Below are 20,063 nucleotides of genomic sequence, written 5' to 3' on the forward strand. Positions count from 1 at the left end.
ATTCAATAACAGATTCTGGGCAAGTGAAACCTGAACCCTTCTGAGCAAAAACTCTTCTGCTTCTATGCCAATAAAGTATCATCTCTTGATTATGATTTCGTTTATAGCCTTTCCATAGCTCCTTCAAATGGTATTCTAGATGGGCTATAAAGCAGTTAATAAGAATAAATTAAAATTTGTACTTAGCACTAAAATGTAAATTAATTGTATGTTTTCTCCCAAATCTAACCATTTTAAACATCTGGTATATATTTTAGTGCTTCATTCGCTCTAATGGTGATGATTTTAGAAAGTTGTTAAAACTGCTTTTCACTTCCCTATCATGGCAGTGCAAGGGATGTCAGCACTGAAGCATCTCTTACAAAATCATTAGAAAAACAACCAGTCCTCCTTGGTTTATCATAAAGTAAAATAGAGCAGAACATTATCATCTGCCCACTGCCAACCAGACAATGAAACCACTGGCCTGACCGTGAAGAAAGCTTAAAGTTTTCAAGAATCAAGGGCATTAAGTACAGAAAATTAATCTTTTCACTGCCATGTTTTATTCTTTTGAATATCAATTTTCACCAGCTGTGATAGCTTGTGTAGCATCTGTTAGAAAGTAGGGAAAAAATGCACAGAGATTGTACTTAAGTACAGCAATAGTTTTATTTATTTTTTGCTTATGACTAAGGCCGACAGAATCATGGGAAATTCATGACTTGCAAATGATATAAATTACATAAAGATTGAAAATGCTCATAACTTATTTTTAATTAAGTAATAAGCCAGAACAGATTTTTCTATAGTTTGATTAATGTACATTTCAAATGACAGGCAATAATTCATGCAAAGACTATCATATATTGAGTTCAAGATGTGCATATTTCACTTTTACATTCCAAAGCTGTTTCAGTTCCTCTTAGTTCTTTGCTCTTCTTATTTAACATTAAATAGCTAACTTGACCAATTGCTTCCCCAGAATTATTCAGCCTTTTAACTCAATTATCTTTCTGGTTTGGTTTCCTAGACATGGAGAGTTTTAATTCCAATGCCTATAATTACAAGGAGAAAAAAAGTAGAATGCAGATAGGTCTATAATCAAGTCACCAAATGTTTCATGTTTGTGGATTCTCTTCCTTGTACTTGACTGAATTGCTCATTCGTATAGACATTGCTTCTGTCACTACATGTAGAAAAATCACCATTTTTTAAAAAGTAGACACAGTTGGAAATTCAGTTTTTAATAAAAATTTGCAATTTCTTTTTACCAAAAAGAGAAGAATGAATCATACTGATAGAGCAAAATGACTGCACTAAACTTCCCTTCTTACTCTAGAACTCAGGGATTGCTTCTGCTTGTCTAGTTGCTACTGCTAAGTCACTTCAGTCATGTCCAACTCTGTGTGACCCCAGAGACAACTGACCACCATGCTCCCCCATCCCTGGGATTCTCCAGGCAAGAACACTGGAGTGGCTTGCCATTTCCTTCTCCAATGCAGGAAAGTGAAAAGTGAAAGTGAAGTCGCTCAGTCGTGTCCGACTCTTAGCGACCCCATGGACTGCAGCCCCCCAGGCTCCTCCATCCATGGGATTTTCCAGGCAAGAGTGCTGGACCGGGGTGCCATTGCTGAGTAATAAATTCAAACACCATAAAGAAGCCATAAGGGCAGTAAATATAAGACTAAAAATGGAATCTGAACATGAAGTATCGAAATATACATGCACCACTATCTTAGTTTGAGCTGTTATAATAAAAATACCATAGGCTGGGTGACTTTTAAATAGCAGAGATTTATTTCTCACAGTTTTGGGGGCTAAGAGTTTAAGATCAAGGTGGTAACAAGTTTAATGTCTGGAGAAAGCCCACTTCCTGGTCCACAGACAGACATGTTTTCTGTTTGCTCACTTGGAGAAAGGGTCTAGGGAGCTCCCAGGGTAATTTTTATAAGGGCACAAATTCCATTCAAGAGCACTCCACCCTTACAACCTAATCATCTTCCAAAGCCCCATCTCCAAATGCTCTATCACATTAGGAATAAGGGATCAAAATATATACGCTGGGTGGAAATATACACCAAGTTTATAGCAGTCAGCCTACCCTCCAATGGCTCATAATTTACCTCGCCTGGAAAATCCCATGGACGGAGGAGCCTGGTATGCTACAGTCCATGGGGTTGCGAAGAGTCAGACACGACTGAGCGACTTTACTTTCACTTTTCACTTTCTTGCACTGGAGAAGGAAATGGCAACCCATTCTAGTGCTCTTGCCTGGAGAATCCCAGGGACAGAGGAGCCTGGTGGGCTGCCGTCTATGGGGTCGCACAGAGTAGGACAGGACTGAAGCGACTTAGCAGCAGCAGCAGCAGGAGGGTTAAACTTTCACCATGTCAGAAATTCTACACACAGGGATTTCCCTGTGTGGTCCAGTGGTTAAGAATCTGCCTTCCAATCAGGGGATGTGGGTTCAATTCCTGGTTGGGGAACTAAGATTCCAAATGTCCCGGGCCAATTCCTGAGCCCATGCTCCACAACTGAGAGCCTGCATGCTGCAACTAGAGAGAAGCCCACACATCACAATGAACTGCCCTCATGCTGCAACTAAGACCTGATGCAGCCAAAAATAAAAATAGGATATTCTATACACATATAAAAAATCCATTTGCTTCTAAAATATTTTTCTTTCCTTGTTTTCCTTTATGTTGTTAGGAGAACACATGGAATGTAGTAAGACTGTTGTGAGTGCTCAGTCTTGGAACAGTTATGATGGCAATAGAAAACAATATCTACTTGGTAGAAGCCAAAAGTCTCAGGATGAAATGGGACAGACAGACAAACAAACAAAGAAGATTACAAATAACTACATGGGGATGCACATATTAAACCACATTCTAAGTGTCTGATGTCTCATTGTTTGGATTTTTTAAGATTCCACCTGTACCTATTCTGAATGTATCATCCCTCAGGGGCTGTTAAAATGTTTTAAAGCAGCTATATATCTCAATCTAAATATATAAATCTCTTTAAATGAACAGTTTCACTGAGATTTCTTTTCTATAAATATGGGCTCTTATTTCACCTCGTACAAAATGATATTCAGCTCTACTTATTCTTACCATCTGCTACTGTTACTCTCATTACCAAATGGTGTTGCAATGTTGAATAGTCTATAGAAGGTTTACTTGGATTGGAATGTTCTACAGGAATCTAAAGATATTGCCCTTGGTTTCCTTCATTAGAGTTCTTTTGAACTCTTCCCATTATGTGTATAATTCCAACATGACTTTAAATTATTGATAATTAGCCCAAGAAAGGGTTGTGTGGGCTACACAGAGCAGGGAAAATAGGAGAGACACATGGTATATGAATGCATTACTTATCTGGTAGTTGTCTGCTTATTTATCATATAGAGTGAGGCACAGGTAGGTTGGTTATGCCAAATAATTTACAAAATGGAACCATGATGTCCTTGTCAAAAAAAAAAGTATCAAGAAATAGACCAAGTCAAGGCAATTCATATCTTCATAGGGACTAAGTATTACCTCATATTTCTTAACACAATAGACTTTCAAATATTCAATAAAAAACATTACTTAAATTTTTCATCTAGCTTTAAGGCTCAAAATGTTATTTAAAGCAAATTATATTCTTATGAAGTTAAATGTCAAAAAGAGTAAAATTAAGAGTATACAGTGGACATTTTGGTTCACTCTTTCATCATGCATTCCACCCCAGATGATTAGCCTAAGGGAGAACTTCCAGGTCACACATATTAGCATCTCAAGGTATAATCTGCAAACTAGCAGCCTTGCCACCACCTGGGAGCCTTTTAAATTTGCAGCCTTTTTTCTCTTCCCCATAGGACCTACTGGCCTTGCCTGGTAGTTCAGGGGTAAAGAATCCTCTTGCAATGCAGGTTCTATCCTTGGGTCAGGAAGATCCCCTGGAGGAGGGAATGGCTACTCACTCCAGTATTCTTGCTTGGGAAATCCCATGGACAGAGGAGCCTGGCAGGCTAAAGTCCATGGGGTTGCAAAAGAGTCGGACATGACTGAGCGACTAAAACAACAACAGCAACCAGATCAACTGAATGAGAGTCTGAATTTTAGCAAGCTCTGTCAATATCCAACTTCAGTGACTGAGATGTGAGTTATAGTCCTTTAGGGGAGTGAAGGAGGTTCTGGAAAACTTTACTGGTTTTAAGATTCTCTAGAGAGAATTCAGAGAAGGCGATGGCACCCCACTACAGTACTCTTGCTTGGAAACTCCCATGGACGGAGGAGCCTGGTGAGCTGCAGTCTATGGGGTCGCAAAGAGTCAGACACGACTGAATGACTTCACTTTCACTTTTCACTTTCATGCATTGGAGAAGGAAATGACAACCCACTTCAGTGTTCTTGCCTGGAGAATCCCAGGGACGGGGGAGCCTGGTGGGCTTCCATCTATGGGGTCACACAGAGTCAGACACAACTGAAGCGACTTAGCAGCAGCAGCAGAGAGAATTCTTATTCTTCTAGTCATTGTTGCATCAGGAGGCTATGCCTGACACTGCTGATTGTGCTGTCATCCTGAGGTTTATCTTTCATTCTTCAGCTGACTTCATACCAACACTGATGATGAAAAAGCAGAGAAACTGAAAAAAAAACCACTATGTCCTTGATGGCATTGCTGAGCCACAAAACCAATCAACCCTGGAGCCCACAGAACCACTGGGTTTCTTGTTATATGAGGTAATGCATTTCCTTATTGTTTCAGCCAGTTTGGATTGAAGTTTTGGTTAGCTGCAAAGCATCCTAATACAGAGGAGAAGCAGGAAATTTTTCTGATTGAATCCATGTTGGTTTCATGTATTTTTCAAAATGGAAAGTATCTATGGCCTGATTGTCCATAATTTCAACCCATTGAACCTCTCTCTTGAGTTTCCACGAATGCAGGCTCCCAGTGGAAACTTGTGGCGCAGTGGAGTAGAAATTGGAGGAGGAAATGACAACTCACTCCAGTATTCCTGCCTGGGAAATCCCATGGATAGAGGAGCCTGGTGGGCTACAGTCCATAAAGTCGCAAAGGAGTCAGAGATGACTGAGGGACTGAAAAGCAGAATAGCAAACTCCTCCTGGCTTGTCATTCTAGAGACGCATATGCTGAATGAATGACTAATGGCACAGGTGCAGAGAATTAAAGTTATCTTCCAAAGTATTTATAATTACCCTATATTCAATTTTATTTTTACCTCTTCTCTTTTTGAAAGCTACCATGGCTCATTAATAAATTACTATTGCTTAGAAGTCCCTATCCACAGGATGCACTTATATAATTGTACCTGCCACAATGCAAGTTTATATGTCTCTTTCCAATGTCCCTAATTATACAGCATGAGAATTCACATATGATATCTGTTGAGAACTACAAAGCAAAATATATCTACCATCTTATCATACCACTCCAAACCATGGATCCATGCGATATATGTTTCCACCTATTCAGAGGTATTTGCACAGCCTCCGGGTAAGTTCCCTCACACAGGAAAAGACCACATGTTCAGTTAATCTCAAAGAGGTCACTTGCTCATGGTAAAGGCCATGACTCTGGGCTCATAGAATATGGTTGGGTCAAGATCATGAAATGTCTTATAAACTATATCATGTAGTTTGTGTTTTGTCCTGAAGATAACAAGAAAGAAGCAGAGGAAGCATGATGGGTATGGCAGCAAGAAGGCAGTGCTCACACATTTGATCTCTTTGGGAAGAGACATATATGTGGTAGGAGACAGCAATCACTGATGTGCTGTGATATGGAAGGTGATGAGATAAATAATACATCCGTATGGCTTTCACATCTCTTTACATGATGTCAGACAGGTCATATTTCAAGTCATTATCTAGAATTATGTGCTACCTATATTCAGAATGATCTGTGGCAGTGTATAAGTTAAAATGAAGTGCCAATTATCTACTAAAGTTGTGTATGTGCATAGCATGTGACCTAGGAATTCTACTTTTAGGTCTGTCCAATAGAAATGCATACACGTAAGCACCAAAGACATGTGCAAGAATGGCTGCAACAATGTTCGTTGTAATAACCCTAAATTGGAAATAATTCAAATGTCCATCCATTAATGAGAACAGATAAAATGTGGTATACAACCTAATAATGGGACATACACAAGGACACTACATAAAGCAATGGAAATGAACAAAATTATTGCTATCCATCACAATATGGACAAATCTCACAAATATGCAGAGGAGAAAAAGGCAGACAGAAAAAGAGTACATAGTGCAGAATCCATTGTGTAAAGTTTCTTTAAAAATTATAAAACTAATTTATCCTGTTAGAAGTCCAAATAATAGTTCCATTTGGTGAGAAGAAGATGGTAGAGAAGGAACTAGAGTTCAAAAGGGGGCATGAGAGATATTGATAAAGTATTACTTCTTGATGTGGGTGGTGATTGAATGGGAAGATTCACTTTGTGAAAAGTCATGGAGCTCTATTCATATTGATTTGTGTATCTTTCTGTTACACGCCTTAATAACATTTATGTAAGTAAAGATCCAAAGAACCTCAAGGTCATAGGAAATTAGTTACAAATATGTAATAAGTTACATCTCTTTTTGCCACTAGGAAAAAATGTAATATCAAATAATACAAGTGAAAACAAACTAAACTGGAAATGGAAATTATGTGTCAGAGACCAAGAAAAAATAATACTAATATTTATCAAGTATTTAAGTCTTTGCCAAACAACATAACAGGAAGTTTATATTTACTTTCATTTTATATTAATTAACACAATAATCTTAAAAGGTAGCTGTTATTGTTATACTCATCTAACAAATTATGAAACTGAAACTCAGTAAGGTTAAATAACCTTACTGAGATTTAGTAAGGTTAAATAATTTTCTCATGTTCTCACAGCTAGAATGGGGCAGGGTAGCACTTGACCTCAGACCTGAATGACTTTTAACCCCTTATAAACATCATTTCCATAGTGAAGTGGTTATCACGTTTGCCTCACACATCAGTGGGTCAACCTGAGCAACTTATCATCCCCTCTAAGCCCTAGTCTATTCCTCTGTGAAATGGGAGAGTACTCCCAAATTTGCTTGGAGTAGGAAAAAACTAGTGGTTGTGTTCACTGTAGATATTATTAGAAAGGGCATGCTAAGGCAACTGCTGGGAAAATCTTTTCCAGAGCTGACTTCAGCAAAAATTATCACCTCAGTGACAAGATTCTTAATTCAGCACTGTTCATCAATGTGCCTGATCAGAAAAAGGAGCAAAGACAAAGCTTTGTTAACAAACATGCCTTCTTGAACTTACTCTTGTGCTGGCCACAGTTTGCAGAGCAGGGGCCCGGGAAAGTGTTTTATACCAACCTTTCCTCCACCCATGGTGATTTTTCTACTCTCATGATCAGTAAAGATTATGAAGCAAACTCTATATTACAAAAGATTTAGATAAGCTTCTCAGAGAGACTATTTTTATCTTGACTCTTAAGTCATGTTGTTTTTGCTGTTCAGATGCTCAGTAATGTCCAACTCTTTGAGACCCATGGATTGCAGCACGCCAGGCTTCCCTGTCCTTCTTCATCTCCGGGAGCGCGCTCAAACTCATGTCCATTGAGTCAGCGATGTCACTGAGTCACTTTGTCCTCTGCTGTCCCTTTCTCCTCCTGCCTTCAGTTTTTCCCAGCATCAGGGTCTTTTCTAATGAGTCAGCTCTTCAAATCAGATGGCCAAGGTACTGGAACTTCAGCTTTAGCATCAGACTTTCCAATGAATATTCAGAATTGATTTTCTTTAGGATTGACTGCTTTGATCTCCTTGCAGTCCAAGGAACTCTCAAGAATCTCCTCCAACACCACAGTTCAAAAGCATCAATCCTTCGGCACTCAGCCTTCTTTATGGTTCAACTCTCAATCCATACATGACTACTGAACAAACCATAGCTTTGAATAGATGGACATTTGTTGGCAAAGTAATGTCTCTGCTTTTTAATATGCTATCTACGTTTGTTATAGCTTTTCTTCCAAGGAGCAAGCATCTTTTAATTTTATAGCTGCAGTCACCATCTACAGTGATTTTGGAACTCAAGAAAAGAAAGTCTGTCACTGTTTCCATTGTTACTCATCTATTTGTCATGAAGTGATGGGACTGGATGCCATGATCTTAGTTATTTGAATGTTGAGTCTTAAGCCAGCTTTCTCGCTTTCCTCTTTTACTTTCATCAAGAGGCTCTTTAGTTCCTCTTCACTTTCTGCCCTAAGGGTGGTGCTATCTGAGTATCAGAGGTTATGGATATTTCTCCTGGCAATTTTGATTCCAGCTTGTGCTTCATTCAGCCTAGCATTAAGTCATGCAGAAAAAACTAAATCTTGGTTGAAAGAGTGTTTTTGCATGGATTGATCAAAGGATCTAGTCAAGACCTTGGTAATTGGCTTTTCTGGTAATTTAATCAAGGGATAAAGCTTGAAAAATCTAGAGGGCACAAGCTTACAATTAGTAGATAAATAAATCCTGGAGATCAAATTCACAGCATAGTGATTATAGTTCACGATGCTGTACTATAAAGTTCCAAGTGACTAAGAGACTAGGTTTTAATTATTCTCACCACAAAAAAGGAAATGATGATTATGTGATATGAGAGGTGTTTTAACTAATTCTATAGTGGCAATCAAATTACAATGTGTAAATGTATCAAATCCATACATTGTACATCTTAAACTTACACAGAGTTATATGTCAATTATATCTCAGTTTTAAAAAAAAGAACTGGAAAATTAATGTGCCATTTAGAATCTTTCTTTGAAATGAGTCTTAAGTAGGCTATGTTTAGAAGAGCTTCCAGGTAGTTCAGTGGTTAAGAATCCACCTGCCAATGCAGGAAAGGCAAGAGACTCAGATTTGATCCCTGGATTGGGAAGAGGCCCTGGAGGAAGAAACGGCAACCCACTCCAGTATTCTTGACTGGGAAATCCAATGGACAGAGGAGCCTGGCAGGGTTGCAAAGAGTCAGACGTGACTGAGCATGCACATGCAGCAAAACTCCCATCAGTACATGGCTTAACTTTCTTAATGCTTGTGGTTAAAGTCATATTTTTAATGTATGACAGGAGGAGGGACATTTCCGATTTGCATTTAAAACTTAAAAGGTAGGATGATTCAGGGAAGATCTGAAAGGTAGATTCTGCCAATACTTTTTTCTAGAAAAGTACCTAAGCACTTCTACCTGAGTACTTTGTTAAGAAGACAGTTTTGCAAAATTTCCAATACAGATGATGTGAGGCTGCTGCTGCTAAGTTGCTTCAGGTGTGTCTGACTCTGTGCGACCCCATAGACAGCAGCCCACCGGGCTCCTCTGTCCCTGGGATTCTTCAGGCACGAATACTGGAGTGGGTTGCCATCTCCTTCTCCAATGCATGAAAGTGAAAAGTGAAAGTGAAGGCGCTCAGTCTTGTGTGACTCTTCGAGACCCCATGGACTGTAGCCTACCAGGCTCCTCCATCCATGGAGTTTTCCAGGCAAGAACACTGGAGTGGGTTGCCATCTCCTTCTCCAATGCATAAAAGTGAAAAGTGAAAGTGAAGGTGCTCTGTCTTGCCTGACTCTTTGAGAACCCATAGACTGCAGCCTACCAGGCTCCTCCATCCATGGGATTTTCCAGGCAAGAGTACTGGAGTAGGTTGCCATTGCCATCTCCAATGTGAGGCTAATATTACCTAATATATTTCAGAACTTCAGGAGTTAAAGGACTAGGAATAATATGAGGTGTAACAGCACATTTGAAAGGGTTCCAAAGACAAAATTTGACAAAATTTGCCCATTTCACAATTTTATAGCTATCTCCTGCCAATCCTGGAAACCCTGCCTAGCAACAGCATTGGGGAAATTTGCCAAGCCACATTAGTAGAGAACTATCTAGAGGTACATAGGAATCTCTTTCATAAAAACTAAAAATGAGTTTGAGTATGTGCAGAGCGGCAATACCCAGTATTAAAAAACACAGTAAAATGCAAGAGAGTGGACAACATGTAGAGGACAATTGCTTCTCATGAGTGACACTGGCAGTTCTCAAGAAACATGATCAAAGTTGCTTAAGATTTCAACAAGTCTGAGGGACAGTCCTTCTGGAATGATCAACAATAGGGTATATGTAGAGACAAGTGTAGCGGGGAGAGGAAGCTCTTGAGAAGGAAAATATGATTTTTTTTCTTTTATTTTTTGCTTGGAAATGGCGACACAGCAAGAACAAAAATGAAAGATTGCCTTTCCTGCAAGCTCTACTCAGCTCAGTTAGTGGTTTGTCACAAGTAGAAAGCACAGCACTTGGATTGGCAGACAGCCACAACGGATATGAATGGGTGAACACCAGCCTTCAGGAATCATTTCGCTCTGTCTGTGAGATGGGGTGACATGTACCTGAGTTTTGCTATAATAATTACTATGTCAGGGAGAGGTGAAATGTTTTAGTAGTATCTGTCTTTATTAAATCCTCCCAAGTAACCCTAAGAAATAAATCATGCTGCATCTCTTAATTTTTTGACCTATGATATTTCATAATTACAACGAGTTCTTATCAAAGGTATAATTAATCACCAAGCCATACCTCCCTATGCAAGAACAGTACACCTGAATGTACTTGATCATGGATAAGTGTGGGCCTTCTATATTAATGCTCAAGAAGATGACTTCTTGCTCCATTACAGTCTGGGGCTCCTGCCAATTCCAGAGTGAGCAGAACTCTGCCAAGAATGATTTGGACTAGCTTAGGATGAGTGGAAGTTGGGCAGATCCAAAGAAACCAAGAGGCCAAAGTTGGTTACATCAAATTAAGCATTAAGTGTAGCCATATTTTTCTGGGTAAACAAACATTCAGATTGAATGACAGTTATCCTCTTTCCACATCCCAACATGCTACTAACAATTAATGAAGCAATATTAAAATGTACATAAGCTACTTCTCTACGGAAAACTTTTCTCATCTGAAGTTGCCTTCTAAGGGAGAAATGCTCCTGCTAAAATACAACTGTTTATCTTTGGAAAGAAAGTATTCTTTAAAATAGTATTACCTAGCTATGAAAAATAAAATGAATTATACTCATCATTTACAAATTTAGGCCACTTCTCTTTGGAGTAAAGACACACATTTAAAATAGAAACTGTTTCTAGAAAACATTCATTTAATTTATATCCTCTCATTCAGGTGCAAACATAATCAAAACTCTTTAAAAAATGTGTTTAAATAGATAGGGTAGATTTTTTTTAAAGTATAGATAATGAATCCCAATGTAAGATTTCTGCTCACGCACACTGAACACATAGATTTGCAACATATAAACAACATGGAATTTCCTGCCCCTCCCTTGCTTTCGATTGTGTAAAGAACTCATAAAGGGAAATGTTAGTCCAATGGAACTTTAATGTCCTCATATTTAATCTTCTATTAAGCAGAATTACAAAAGAAAAAATACAGCAAAAAGATACAGTACAAGTGCACTTAAATCCACTCACTACATTATAGATTGTAAAAAATTAAAATACATTATCTATTTGATTTTGAACAGTAGAGGCAAGGACATCAGGCAACTGACCTGATAATTCAATAAACTATTTAGAAGTTTTCTAGCTATACGAAAGCTTTGGGTAAGCTGCATGCTGGAGCTATTTAGCATCACACATACACTTAGCAGAAAGCCATCAAAGGATTGCTGTCACTTTGGTGCTTCTGGAGAAAGAGCTATCATATTGATAAGTTTTAGTTGAAAAGGGAGGCTTTTTATGAGAGATTATAAATATCAACTTCACAAACTGACTCAGAGCAGTTTATGAGCTTGTGTACATAATATCAACTCTTTCATTTATATCACTGAGTTAAATTTCAATGGAGATACAAACACAGGACTTTTCCAGGCAAATCGTTAATGAATCCTTAGGACAATTTGGAGTTCTTATTTCTTCCTGAAGAGCTCAAGTTTTTTGAGAATTCGAATGACAAATCACAGCTTAAGAGACCAGAGTTCTAATACGTATTTTATTCTTTCTATAGAGCTAGCCACCCACTCATCCAGAGAGACAGCTTCTTTTCAAATAAAGCATCCAATGGATGTAATCTTACAATTCACTGGATGGTGGACCAGGGGCTAGAATGAGTTACAAAAGCAGAAAGACAGCCCTCGCCCTTGGAAAGACCCCATGTTTTGAAACGGAACAAAGGAGGAAAGTGACTAAGTGCATGCACGTGTACTAACATTTACACAGCTTGCACATAATATACGTATATATGTAGGTATACATATGTGTGTACAATAAGTATATACAATACACACACATAAGAAAATTCAATATTTTTCAAATGATATGTTAGGTTCAATCCATCATATACTGAATCTTCTTTATGCACAGGTACCAAAGATATGAACTTTTCTCACTGCTATAATTTGGTTATATTTTTTAAGCTCTTTCTTATGGGTGAATACATGAGAGAGTATTACTCTGGTTCCAAAAATAGGACAATAAATTGAGACCTAAAAACCAATTGGAAAGAAGACCAATAACCTAAGGCCAGTAGTAAAATTGAACTTTACAAAACAGCCTCAGTGTACCTCTACTGGATCTAATTTCCAGCATAGAGAAACAAATAGCAAGCTCTTCTATAGAAGAACTGCCAGAAATAATAGAAGCTGGGGAATATTTCGTAAATAATGAAAATTCCAGACAATTTATTTTCAGATGAATTAAGAAAATGTGGATAACTTCAACAAATTTCAACAAATAACACACACACACACACACACACACACAAAGGGGGTGTCTGCAATACATAAGAGCAAAAATATAATGAAATCTATAGACAGCTTTCCACAAATACACTTTAAGTAAAAGTATGCTTTAGAAACGGAGAAGGCAATGGCACCCCACTCCGGTACTCTTGCCTGGAAAATCCCATGGACGGAGGAGCCTGGTGGGCTGCAGTCCATGGAGTCGCTAAGAGTCAGACATGACTGAGCGACTTCACGTTCACTTTTCACCTTCATGCATTGGAGAAGGAAATGGCAACCCACTCCAGTGTTCTTGCCTGGAGAATCCCAGGGACAGGGCAGCCTGGTGGGCTGCTGTCTATGGGGTCGCACAAAGTCAGACACGACTGAAGCGACTTAGCAGCAGCAGCAGCAGCATGCTTTAGAAAAGAAAGGCCTCTAGTGACAATTTCCTTTACGTTTAGTATTTTTTACAGTAGCATTTTTCCTTGCCATTCATAGACTTACAAGTGAGAGGGAGGGCTTATTTTTTACTATCTTGATCAATTATGTTAAAATATCAAGTATGGATTAGGGTGAAGTTTTTCAAGTTTAAACCACATGTATTATAAATACCTGAAACCTCTTTGCATCAGAGTACATGCCATGTTAAATTTGATTTCTGATAACTAAATCTCAGGATTCAATTCTGAGCATCACAACCAATGTCTTTGGAATGCTACCCACTTCCTTCCCGAATGCAAAAGCTAGAAACACCTCCTGCAGACAAACCTATCTTTGCTTAGCCTTCACATATGGAATTTATCTAAGATTCTTGAACATAGGATTAATTTCTAATGTGTACTATTTAAGGGCACAAGTTTTAACATCAGTTACTCACCTAGAGCCAGACATCCTGGAATGTGAAGTCAAGTGGGCCTTGGAAAGCATCACTATGAACAAAGCTAGTGGAGGTGATGGAATTCCAGTTGAGCTCTTTCAAATCCTGAAAGATGATGCTGTGAAAGTGCTGCACTCAATATGCCAGCAAATTTGGAATACTCAGCAGTGGCCACAAGACTGGAAAAAGTCAGTTTTCATTCCAATCCCAAAGAAAGGCAATGCCAAAGAATTTTCAAACTACCTCAAAATTGCACTCATCTCACACTTTAGCAAATTAATGCTCAAAACGTTCCAAGCCAGGCTTCAGCAATACCTGAACCATGAACTTCCAGATGTTCTAGGTGGATTTAGAAAATGCAGAGGAACCAGAGATCAAATTGCCAACATCCGCTGGATCATCAAAAAAGCAAGAGAGTTCCAGAAAAACATCTATTTCTGCTTTATTGACTATGCCAAAGCCTTTGACTGTGTGGATCACAATAAACTGTGGAAAGTTCTGAAAGAGATGGGAATACCAGACCATCTGACCTGTCTCTTGAGAAACCCGTATGCAGGTCAGGAAGCAACAGTTACAACTGGACATGGAACAGACTGGTTCCAAATAGGAAAAGGAGTACGTCAAGGCTGTATATTATCACCCTTCTTATTTAACTTATATGCAGAGTACATCATGAGAAATGCTGGGCTGGAAGAAGCACAAGCTGGAATCAAGATTGCTGGGAGAAATATCAATAACCTCAGATATGCAGATGACACCACCCTTATGGCAGAAAGTGAAGAGGAACTAAAAAACCTCTTGGTGAGAGTGAAAGAGGAGAATGAAAAAGTTGGCTTAAAGCTCAACATTCAGACAATGAAGATCATGGCATCCTGTCCCACCACTTCATGGCAAATAGATGGGGAAACAGTGGAAACAGTGTCAGACTTTATTTTGGGTGGCTTCTAAATCACTGCAGATGGTGATTGCAGCCATGAAATTAAAAGATGCTTACTCCTTGGAAGGAAAGTTATGACCAACCTAGATAGCATATTGAAAAGCAGAGACTTTACTTTGCCAACAAAGATCCGTCTAGTCAAGGCTATGGTTTTTCCAGTGGTCATGCATGGATGTGAGAGTTGGATGGTGAAGAAGGCTGAGTGCCAAAGTATTGATGCCTTTGAACTATGGTGTTGGAGAAGATTGAGAGTCTCTTGGACTGCAAGGAGATCCAACCAGTCTATCCTAAAGGAGGTCAGTCCTAGGATTTCTTTGGAAGGACTGATGTTGAAGCTGAAACTCCAGTACTTTGGCCACCTCATGTGAAGAGTTGACTCATTGGAAAAGACTCTGATGCTGGGAGAGATTGGGGGCAGGAGGAGAAGGGGACGACAGAGGATGAGATGGCTGGATGGCATCACTGAATCAATGGACATGGGTTTGGGTAGACTCTGCGAGTTGTTGATGGAGAGGGAGGCCTGGTGTGCTGCAATTCATGGGGTTACAAAGAGTTGGACACGACTGAGCGACTGAACTGAACTGAACTAAGTGTTTAGAACAAGTTTCCTTTAAGTCCTAATAGGCATACAAGTACTTTATCTTATCCATAGTCTCAAATTTGATAGACAGTTTTTGATACATTTGCATACACACAGTAAGAATACAGTTTTGGGATCTGCGCTCAAATGAAGTCCTTTTACTCCCTGGATAATTTTCTAGTTCATAAAAGTAGTGTATTAAAACTAGTGTTTAACACTAGTTTTATAAAGGCTTTGTTTTCTTTTATGGTTTTGAGGAGACAAAAGAATTATCACACATTATTTATAATTACAAATGCCTAGCAGTTATTTCCTTCTTTAAATCCCTGGAAAATCCCCTAGGGAGGGTAAACTAGTCTTCAGACAGAGGATTCATTTCAAAGTCCTCTTTCTGATCATCAACTTGGGTCATACCTTTCTTCATACTGAGGAGGTTTCTCTCCTCAAACTCCCCCTACTTGGGTTGTTTCCCTCCTATTTTCATTAATCATATCCCAACCTTCCCTTTCCCAAACTGTTGTACTTGAGAAGTTTTTTCTTTTTTTTTTTTTGACAAAATTTGTGTGGATTTTGCAATACTCTGAATTGTTTTTTCCCCAATATGCTTTATATTTGCTTTGAAGGAAGCAACCAGGATCATCATTTTACTCTACATAACTTTAAAAAAAAAAAGACTAGCTTAATACTTTGCCCTGTCTTAGAACACAAACATTTTTTGCCATTATAATAATTTTTCATTTTCAGCAAGTTATGTATCTTTTATCAAAACTTACAAAAAAAAGCTAGAGATGTCAGTCTTGAAATGACAAATGATATCTAAATAGAAATAGTACTAGATATGTTATTTATATTAATTAACTAGACATTGGATTTCCCCTCCATTAAACAATCTCTATATAAAGTCTGATCAAAATGGGGATTAGAGGGAAGAAATAATAGACTTAGTAATAGAAGCCTGTGTAGCTATTCTGCTAAAAGTTTCAGAGTCATAAAGGATCTGCAGGCCCATGTTTAAGACGCATGTCACTTAAGAATAAAGAACTTATTAACAACTGTCATCTTGTACTTCACCTAATCAATTAATTAAAATATATATATCAGTCCATGTATAATAACAGTATGCAACAATGGGAGAAATTTGAGTTCTGTATCATAATTCTTCATTAAATCTTAGTTTCTGTTATATGGGTAAAGTTAAATGAAATATTCTAATCAATTTTGCTTAAGATGGAAATTTCATTTGATATCTGCATGACAGTGTATGCTTTAGGTTCCATTTATGAAAACGGCTTTGATTTAGGGGGAAAGGTAGAAAAATAGCTCAGAAGAGACAGAAAGAGCTGTGAAAACACTGACAAGATTAGGAACAAAGAAAATTACGATGAAGAGTTAGGTAAAGGAAAAACAGAACACCAGTTTTGGAGTATGCAGATAAGACCACTAATTATATCTATAGCCATAAAGTAATTGATATTCTCCCAACATTATTACATACACACACACACACAGAAACCTTTTATAATATAATTAATCAAATAACATTTCAAGATAATTTAAAAACCAACTGGATTTAATTTTTGTAAACATCATTATAGCTAATATTACCAAGTCGTTCTCAGCATTGCCTAGGAGTGGACAAAGCTTCTATTAACTAATTCTATTATATTAATTTCTACCCTCTTATCCACTCTTCTGAACGTCTAATAACTTTTTATGAGCTACTTAGAACAAGATAATGACTTCAATTTCAACAGGAAATAATAAAGGAGATACTTTTTCTGCTCTGTATTTGTTGTTTCATGTACTTTACCTGATTCTTGAGATCCAATTTGGGACATGGGCGACCTCCATTGTATGGTTTTTCTTTCAGCCATTTAGATCTAATTCTCACTCCAATCCCACAAGATGAACTGCAAGACCCCCAACTTGACCAGTCGCTTAACTTGCAATCAAATGGGCAAGGAATGACACATTCTTCTTGAATATAGCCTGGAAAAGATATAAAAGAAGTGAAGAAAGTCTGATCAAAATGTACTGATCAAATTTACTTTGTTTACTTTATTAGAGATCATATTACCTAACAATATTGCTGCAGGGGTTTCAATAAACAGACAAAAGATTTCCAAGAGAGATACATATGGTTACTTCTCCATTCCAAACTTGTGCCATCTGCTTACTTCATAGGCAAATTTGGGATTGAGGAAGGAAGAAGGGAAAAGTGCAAAGTCTTCCTTTCTAATAAGAAGAAATGAAGCAGCTCAGGGTTAATGATGGCACTATCTCCCCCTGCAATGGATCTACATTCCCTTTTCTGGGAACAGAGAGCATAATATAGTCAATCTCAGTGCCTTCGATCTGCAAAGCTTTCACAAAGAAAGATCTTGATTCTCACTGCTGTAGTGTGACTTGAATGAAGGAGGAGGGCAAAGACTGAACCACAGATTAGGAAGAGCAGGATACTACTGAAAGAAAAGAGGAATCGTGAAAGGCTGTACATGAGATACTGGACTGGAATCAAGAGGTGAAGGTTGAAATACAGTTGCAGATGTTCTAGCTTTCCTAGCTCTTATTCTGTCCTCAACCCACTTCTTGCTACAATTTTTCTCTGATTAACCATCACATCTACAGATCATTCCGTTCAGTTCAGTCGCTCAGTTGTGTCCGACTCTTTGCGACCCCATGAATCACAGCATGCCAGGCCTCCCTGTCCATCACCAACTCCAGGAGTTCACTCAGACTCACGTCCATCAAGGCAGTGATGCCATCCAGCCATCTCATCCTCTGTTGTCCCCTTCTCCTCCTGCCCCCAATCCCTCCCAGCATCAGAGTCTTTTCCAATGAGTCAACTCTTCACATGAGGTGGCCAAAGGACTGGAGTTTCAGCTTTAGCATCATTCCTTCCAAAGAACACCCAGGGCTGATCTCCTTCAGAATGGACTGGTTGGATCTCCTTGCAGTCCAAGTGATGCTCAAGAGTCTTCTCCAACACCACAGTTCAAAAGCATCAATTCTTTGGTGCTCAGCTTTCTTCACAGTCTAACTCTCACATCCATAAATGACCACTGGAAAAACCATAGCCTTGACTAGACGGACCTTTGTTGATAAAGTAATGTCTCTGCTTTTGAATATGCTATCTAGGTTGGTCATAACTTTTCTTCCAAGGAGTAAGCATCTTTTAATTTCATGGCTGCTGTCACCATCTGCAGTGATTTTGGTACCAGATATGTATTCCCAATTTCCATCTCTCCAATAAATTCTATGCCACCTACTGATACACTCTAACCAGATTCCCGATTCCCCTCAAATTTAACATGTCTAAAGCTGAGGTCACCGATTTTCTCCTAGAACATTCTAATTTTCTTATATTCCTTACCTTAATTAACTGCAGCATATCTGATTTCCATGTACTGGTGTATGAAGTTGCTCAGTCCTGTCTGACTCTGTGATCCCATGGACTGTAGCCTATGAGGCTCCTCAGACCATGGAATTTTCCAGGCAAGAGTACTGGAGTGGGTTGCCATTTCCTTCTCCAGGGGATCTTCCCGACCCAGGGATCGAACCCAGGTCTCCCGTATTGCAGGCAGACACTTTACCATCTGAGCCTCCAGGGAAGCCCATACTGGTGTATATACCTGTATAATCTCTTCCCTTTGAATCTGGGCAAGACCTGATTAGATTATGGTATGTGGCAAAAGGGAAGGGAATGCACAGATATTAATATGCCAAATTTTGAATTAATCCAAAGGAAGATTATTCTGAGGGGTCCTGAATTGATCAGGTGAAAATCTTTAAAAGAGTGATTGGGCTTTTTGTCTGTGTGTGTGTGTAGAACAAAATTCTCCTACTGGTCTTAAAGAAGCAAATAGCTGTGCTATAAAATGCTACAGTGTGGCCACAGTCCAGGGGACCACAGCCAGCTTCTAGGGCCTGAGGACAGCCCCTGGCTCTCAGCAAGCAAGAAAACAGGGGTCTCAGCTCTGCGGGTTTTAATACATGAAGATGATTCTGCCAACAATTACAAGGGAACTTGGAAGAGGAGTTTCCCTCAATCACACTGGGCAGAGTCTTAAATCTTGACTCACAACTTGATTACAGTCTGGTGAGACCCTTCAGCAAAGAATTTAGAGAGGCCACGGTTGTACTTCTGACCCATGGAAACTGTGAGATAATACATGTTTTGAAGTGCTATGTCTATGTTAATTTGTTATGCAGCAATTGAAAGCTAGCAGATTATCCAAAATAAAAAATATTTCAGTTACCTTAGACCAGCCTCCATCATTTTACACATATACTAATTAGTTCTTACGTTGAAGCATCACAACAATGTCCCCTACTCTATAATTCTTCTTTTCTTTAATTTTATTTTATTTTTAAACTTTACAATATTAGTTTTGACAAATATCGAAATGAATCCGCCACAGGTATACCTGTGTTCCCCATCCTGAACCCTCCTCCCTCCTCCCTCCCCATACCCTCCCTCTGGGTCGTCCCAGTGCACCAGCCCCAAGCATCCAGTATCGTGCATCGAACCTGGACTGGCGACTCGTTTCATACATGATATTATACATGTTTCAATGCCATTCTCCCAAATCTCCCCACCCTATCCCTCTCCCACAGAGTCCATAAGACTGATCTATACATCAGTGTCTCTTTTGCTGTCTCGTACACCTATAATTCTTCTGGTTCATCCCTGGTTCAACTCTTTCTGACCCAGAATACTGAAATATTCTCCCCACGAGTCTCCTTTTCTCCTAATCATTCTCTTTGGTATTGGTCAGTCACTCTGAGGAAAAAGTTACTATTCTAAAATACATAATAATTTACACTAGTCCTTTTATAACCTTTGCTGATTCTCTATTGTCTTGAAAATAAAGTGACAACCACTTTGCAAAAACTATAAGATTTTTCATAAGTGGCTCTACACAAA

At 38.7% G+C, this 20,063-nt stretch overlaps 1 protein-coding gene across 2 annotated transcripts in view; it reads right to left on the minus strand.

Annotated features, from left to right (window-relative positions):
* The window catches only part of THSD7B (thrombospondin type 1 domain containing 7B), a 1,076,713-nt gene that overhangs the window by 246,648 nt on the left and 810,002 nt on the right, over positions 1-20,063 (minus strand). For both annotated transcript variants that reach the window (XM_027561747.1, XM_027561740.1), the window contains one exon: positions 16,947-17,125. In XM_027561747.1, the coding sequence (XP_027417548.1) occupies positions 16,947-17,125 (179 nt within the window). The remainder of the gene's footprint in view (positions 1-16,946; positions 17,126-20,063) is intronic.

Source organism: Bos indicus x Bos taurus, chromosome 2 (assembly GCF_003369695.1).
Source record: "Bos indicus x Bos taurus breed Angus x Brahman F1 hybrid chromosome 2, Bos_hybrid_MaternalHap_v2.0, whole genome shotgun sequence".
In the NCBI taxonomy this organism is placed as follows: Eukaryota; Metazoa; Chordata; class Mammalia; order Artiodactyla; family Bovidae; genus Bos; species Bos indicus x Bos taurus.